Raw genomic sequence first — 6,226 nt, 5'->3', positions numbered from 1 at the left:
GTTCATTTCACTGTGGCACAGCTCGCGTTACAAAACCTTGATTTTGACCATTTGCGCACTATTGTACCTCTCGGTGCCTTCCAGAGGCAGCTGCGAACCCGCCGAGTGAACGAGCAAGGGCCCACGCCGGAGGGTGAACCCGCCCAGCCCCCCTCCGTGTTGCGATGCGCTCCCCGCTCCCGTTCCCCTGTGTCCCATCGCCATTCCAAGATCCTGCTCGTGCAGGTGGGGACCCTGTCCTTCTCACCCTTGCGCCGTTTTATTTATTTACACTGGGCACGCGATCTCTTCTCTCTCGCGATCTTTAAATAAATAAATAAAAACGGACACCTCTACTGTGAGATGGGTAAAAAGGAACAGGTCCCCGCCCGTGCGATCTTTGTGCAGGGTTCTTTGTGGGTGTGGTCGGCGACTAGCCGGGGTCGTCCTCTCCCGATGGGGGACGAGCACTAGCCGTCTTCCACATGGTCCCTCGGGTCCCTGCCTGCTGCTCCTAATCTCTTCGTACATCCTCCTGGTCCTGCTGATCTCCGCAAAGTCCTGTGCATGCCCACACATGTGCAATTCTGCACATCTGCAGGGTCCGCACACCCGGGCCAGTACAGTACACTCGCTACGCGTGCGGCTCGCGCTCGGCGGGATCCGGGAACCAGGCGCGGAGGCGCCTAAGCCGGGAACTGTCCGCGCATGTCCATGTGGCCTCTCGCCCCTCTCCGTCACATCTCACAATCGATAAAAACACTCAAATATCCATATATTGTTGCTTCTCCAAGAAGATTTAATCATCTTTACATTAGATGGTGCCCCGCGTCTTTGATATAGCCCATGACATCTCAGATCTGCAGTTTAGAGTATGTTGTTAGCAGATCACGACACAGAGCTCACACAGTCACAGAATCACAGCCAGCGGGAGGAAAGAAAGCGGCGAGTCGCAATTCCAGGGGTCGTTGTGGCTGCAGTCGTCTTCAGACGCACACAGTGTGCCGAGATGATACCCTCATCTTGGGAACGTCCATGCATCCCGGCGCGGGATGCAAGGTGGCATCTGAGGATGCGAGGAACATGAGCGCGTTGGGTATACTTGGAGCACTTGGAGTGCAGTCATCAACCTCACATCCAGCGCCGGGGAGCTAAGAAAAGCGCACCCAGCGGGCCAGGCACTTGGAGAACTTGGAGTGCGGTCGGTAACCTCACGCCCAGCGTCTCGGGTTTTTCCAACTCTCGCGGCTTCTCTCGCCTCTCGGCGTAACTCTCCGCTCTCCTCCCAGCGTTTTTGGCAGTTTCTGGCGCCTCGACGCTCGAGTTTATCCCCCCTGGGGGTCCCCCCAGGCGCTGCCGCTCATCCGCTTGGAGGTACCGTACCCTCCTATAAAACTTGTTAACTTGACGCGGCTCCCGACCCACGCCGTGTCGCGGATGGACTGTGGCGCGTTTCACAGCCGTACCTGCGGTCCCCCTGGCCTGTCACGGTGAAATAAAATCTGTTCCTGTCAGATCGCCTTCGACGCAAGGGCGTGCAACATTATTCCCAATATACGCATGAATATACGTCTTGGCTCTGGGGTTGTGTTTTTGAATGAATAAGGCGCCTTATACGGCTTTATGGGACACGATAATGTGTCTCAAATATGATATTTCTATTTTCTAATATGAGAGGGGTTTATTGACTCCTACGACCGGCCCCTGACGCTATCGGCCTGGCAGCTCTAATGACCAGGATCAGTAGTGCTTAGTCTGCTTTTTTGTGCACTCTATCTTCTCTTTTCTGCCCTCACAGCTCAGAACTAGAGCCGTCGCGGTACGGCTCTATATAAAGTAGACAATATACACGATGGCAAACCGGTGTAGAGCGAAGTCGCCTCTATTTGTCACTCGCCATGCGCGTCCTTGGCTGACCCTCCAAAACTCCCTCCCCGCCGTTCGCGGCTCGGCTTGCGTATGCGGGTGGGAGCTTCGAGGACATGCAGGCGTCCCACCCCCTCCGGCCATCCCCCCGGCTCCCAAGCGCGCGGCCGCGACGCGCTGCGCACCCTCTTCCGCGCTGCACCCGCTCTTGGCACGGCCGTCGTCCGCCGAGATCACCTCCTCTTCGCGCCGCAGGTGCACAACCAAGGGCTGGCCACCTCCGTATCCATCATGATGAAGCCAATGGGCCAAAAAGGGAGAACGCTCCCCTCCCAGGTGGCCGGAGGGTACACCTCGGGTCGGCGTGCTGGGGGGGGCGCCGGTGCGCAAGCCCACTTTCCGGGCGACCCCGAGGGGGAGGAGGCCGGGCGAGTGGCAGCAATTCACTGTTAGTGTCCCGGGCCGCTGCGGTACCGTTTATACGGCCCCTCGTGACGTCTTTCCGATTTTGCATTGTGAGTCGTCCTCTGGCCAGCCGAGGGGCACCAGAACGGCATGTGTACTGGTGCTGGGTGCGGGTGCGGAACGGGCTTTTTTTAACTCGCAACCAAGCATACTATACAAGGACACCCTCGGGGGGGACACTCGGCGCATGTGCGACGCGTCAGGGTGGAGTTGGCGGTGGCCGAGCGTCGTCTCCAGATCGACTCGCAGCGCGGAGTCGAGGGGTGAAGCGCGTCGCGCTGCGACACTCGAGAGCCGGCTGGATGGCCGTAGGGCGCAGCCGACTTTGATGTCCTCGAAGGTCCGGTGCGCATTCGTCCTCTGAGACCCACGCGTACAGGAAAGGGGCGAGAACGAGGCCTTTTGAGGCGGACATTTTGGGGCGCGCATCCGCAAGCGCGTTCCACACAGTGTAGAGGCTCTCCGCGAGGATGGACTAGGCATCCCTCTCCAGGGGGCGACCGTCACCAAGCGAGCTAGCGTAAACGCCGCCACTCTCTGGGCTATTTTTTGCCCCCTTTTTGTTTCAGCACGTGGGCCAACATCACAACACCGCCGGCAGCGGCGCTTCCCCCCCTCTCCAGCTTGCGACGTGCTGCGCCGCTAGCCGCTCCGCGTAGTCATACAGGGCCAGGTCATGCGCGTTGTCGCGCCGCGCTCGCTCGTTGTCCTCGTCAGACATGGCACAGCGCGCGGGCCGCGTGGTGTCGCGGCACGCGGTGAAATTGGCGATGCCCGTCGCGCGCTGCAGCGTCACGGGCGTCGCGGCGTCGTTGCTCAGCAGCACGAGCTGCAGGCTTGAGAGCACCCGCTTGGCCTCGGTAATATGCGCCGATGTGATGCCCCCGGGCGGTAGGCCGAGCACGCGCTCGCCGAGCAGGACACGGAGGTAGTAGTTGTCGTAGACCGCCGGCGCGAGGCGACGCATGTGGCTGTAGTTGGAGCAGAAGCCCTGCTTTGGCGGACGCACCATGCCCCAGCGTGCCTGCGCGCGCAGGGGGTGAGCACTTGCTCTCATGCACACGTAAGGGACAGGGCTAGAGGGCTATGGCTAGCAGGGCCCGCGCGCCAGCTCGTAGCTGTGAGACACCATCCGCTCGAGCGGCGGCCGCAGCAACGCGAGAGTGAAGAAGCCGGGACAGGGCGCGCCGCCGGGCAGGGTGCTCTCGACGGCGTGAAACTGCGGGGCCTTCGCGAGCCGCTGTGAGCAGCTGTATCTGCCGCTGCGCATGCGCCGAATTGCGTCGGGGTAGGCAAAGTTCAACCTCTCCCACTCGGTCTGAGCGTGCGAAACAGGTATCCACCACGGCCCATCGCCGTACTGCCGCTCGCGACTGCCGCAGTTGCTGCTTCCTCTGGCCCACGTGCTGCAGCCTGCGGCCTGCGCCAGCCTGCACACCGCGGAGCCAGACGCCTTTGAAAAGTGCAGCAGCATCACCTTTTGCGTGCGGCAAATCGGCACCGTCCCGGGAAGATTCGAGGTGCAGGTCTGCCTCACGTGCCCGGTTTGGCGCTTGTGGATGTTGGAGGTTCCGGTGGCGTGCGGACGGTGGTCCGCGGTGCGGTTGTGTGGTGTGCGCTGCCATGCCATGATTCGCTCAGAGCGCGGAGTTACACACCGCGGAACCGCGGGAACCGCCCAGCCAACCTCCGGCGTGGATTAGCAGGGTTTGGACGGTCGGGCGATGGTCGCGGCCGCTGCCGCTCTCCCCGCGGCGCGGCGATGGGGCGCACCGTTGGCTCGTGGCCCGTCCACCCTGAACGAGGCTCCTGTCCGCCCTCGGCCGGCCGATCCGATCGGCGGGGAGCCGCCTCTGCGGCCGACTCGCCGGCCCGACCCGCCGCTCCGGAGCGGCGGTGCGCGCCAGCACAAGTTCGCTCCGCGAGCGAGGCGGGGCGATCCGCGCGTCGATCTCAACTTCGCCCTCGACCTCGACGGCTTCCAAGAGCGCACTCTGAAGCTTGCCTACACTCTCTACGAGAGCTCGCGAAAGCGTCTGGAGATTTGCGCTCGACGACGGGCTACCGGCGTCGACCACAAGAACTTGCCGCTGCGGCCAGTCAAGGCACGACCGTGCGGCCCCACCGCCTGCAACTGCACGATCGACTACCGCCACTTGACGGCGCCCAACATGATGGGAATCGATGCGAGCATTGTGCGCGCCACGCCCCAGCCCGCCCCGCCCCCCGCCCCCCGCCCCCCGCGCCCGCCCCGCCCCGCCCCTTGGCCGCTCCGCCGCGCTACCACCGCCGACGCGACGCCGCCGCGCTGCCACCGCCTCCGTACCGCGCGCCGCCTCGCTCGCGCGACCACTCCCAGCACCTCGTCACCGCCACCCGCCCCGACACGCCGCCTGCACGCCTCCAGCACTGCGCCGCGACGCGACGCGGCGCCGGTGCGCCGCGTGCACGCCGTCGCAGCGCGCGCCACCGCAGCGGCGACACGCGCTCCCACCGCGTCCCTGGCCGCATCGAAGGCTGATCCCCTCGCTCCCTTGCCGCGCAGGCGGTCCGATGGATGAAGAACCACCGCGCGAGACTCAAGCGCGCGCGCCAGGCACGGGAGCGCCAGGCGCTTGCGCCCCCGGTGGCGCCCCCAGCGCGCTGACGCTGCTGCCACAGCGCACTGAACTTGCTGCTCGCTCTCTTGTGTACCGTGACTGCTTTGTGCGCTGTTGATAGAGTGTGTGCGCGTTTCTGCATAGCCACACATGAATACTCCCATGATCCCATTGTGTCTTTGCTGTGAGGAAACGGCCCCTCACCCGTTTTTCGCGTCTCGCCGCCAGAATCGGCCTGCCGGCCTCCTTTTCGGCTCTTTCTGCTACCGAATATATATATCTAGGAAGTGGAACCAGAAGATTTTGGGGGGGGGGGGGGGGGACGAGTTGGCGGGACGAGGGCGGCGAATTGCGTGGTACTGCGTTCGCTGCCGCTGGCTGCACCTGGCTGCCGCCGGCTGCCGCTGGTTGCTGGGCGCCCGCCGCAAATGGAAGACGAGGACTACGTGGTGGCGGCGGCCGCGGGGGCCGCTGGCACACGAGGTGCTCGCCGCCTCCGCCGCGACGCGGTGAGGCACAGAGCATGGAGAGCCGAGCGCATCGGCGCATTGGGCCATCGCGTTGCTGTCAGGGCCTCGGCGACGGAGAGCGGGGCCGAGGAGGACGAGGCCGGGGCGGCGTTCAAGTGGAAGTGGAACATAGACGGAGGGGAGCTCTTCGAGGAATGCCTCCGCAGGGCCAAGCTGGAGGGGCATCTGCCCGATCTCATGCGCGGCTGCCCTTTCAGCGGGCAGACGGCCCTGACGCGGAGCATGCTGCGCGCGCTGACTCTTCCTTACGTGACACGGGCTCTCAACGGCGACTTTCCAGGATCAGACCTGAAGGCAGCGGAGGAGGCGCACATCGCCAGTCTGGACGCGTATTGCCGCAAGCATTGGGCTCCGACGGGGCAGGTGGCAAATGGACGATGGCCGGGCGGTGCGCCGCTCTGGTGGCATACAAGGGCCAGCCTGGACGACGGGGAGTGGGTGCCGCGCGTGCCGGCTTGGCAGTGCGCCGTGTGCGGGGAGGAAGCCTTCCCGTTTGAAGAGTGCGGGCGCTGCCGGCCATAGATGGGCCCAGGTAGGAGGCTCCACGCCACCTGAATCGCGTCGTGCCACCTGAAAGCCACAAAATGCCGGATTTTGCACGAGACACACGCGGAAAGCGCCACGTGCCTCCACGAGTCCTTTGCGGTTTTTTGCACAAAATGGCAGGGGGCTTTACCCCCTTGGGTCCCTGGAGGAAAACAGTGGCAAAAAGGCCCCTGGGGGCAGATGGGTTTACCCCCCCCTGTGGGCCAGGGCCAAAACAAGGGCAAAAAGCCCCCTTGGGGC

The 6,226-nt window shown here is 63.9% G+C and overlaps 1 protein-coding gene across 1 annotated transcript; it reads left to right on the top strand.

The window, feature by feature from the left end:
• The first annotated feature begins 4,007 nt into the window (after positions 1–4,007).
• Positions 4,008–5,090, top strand: EMIHUDRAFT_460401 (hypothetical protein). The gene is made up of 2 exons (XM_005791665.1): positions 4,008–4,505; positions 4,856–5,090. Exons 1-2 carry the CDS (start codon positions 4,073–4,075, stop codon positions 5,026–5,028), a joined length of 606 nt encoding a protein of 201 aa, XP_005791722.1. The 5' UTR covers positions 4,008–4,072; the 3' UTR covers positions 5,029–5,090.
• The last annotated feature ends 1,136 nt before the right edge of the window (positions 5,091–6,226 follow it).

This window comes from Emiliania huxleyi (genome assembly GCF_000372725.1).
Source record: "Emiliania huxleyi CCMP1516 unplaced genomic scaffold EMIHUscaffold_1105, whole genome shotgun sequence".
Lineage (NCBI taxonomy): Eukaryota > Haptophyta > Isochrysidales > Noelaerhabdaceae > Emiliania > Emiliania huxleyi.
Note: the sequence above shows the minus strand (reverse complement) of the source record. Positions and strands in the feature narration are given on the sequence as shown.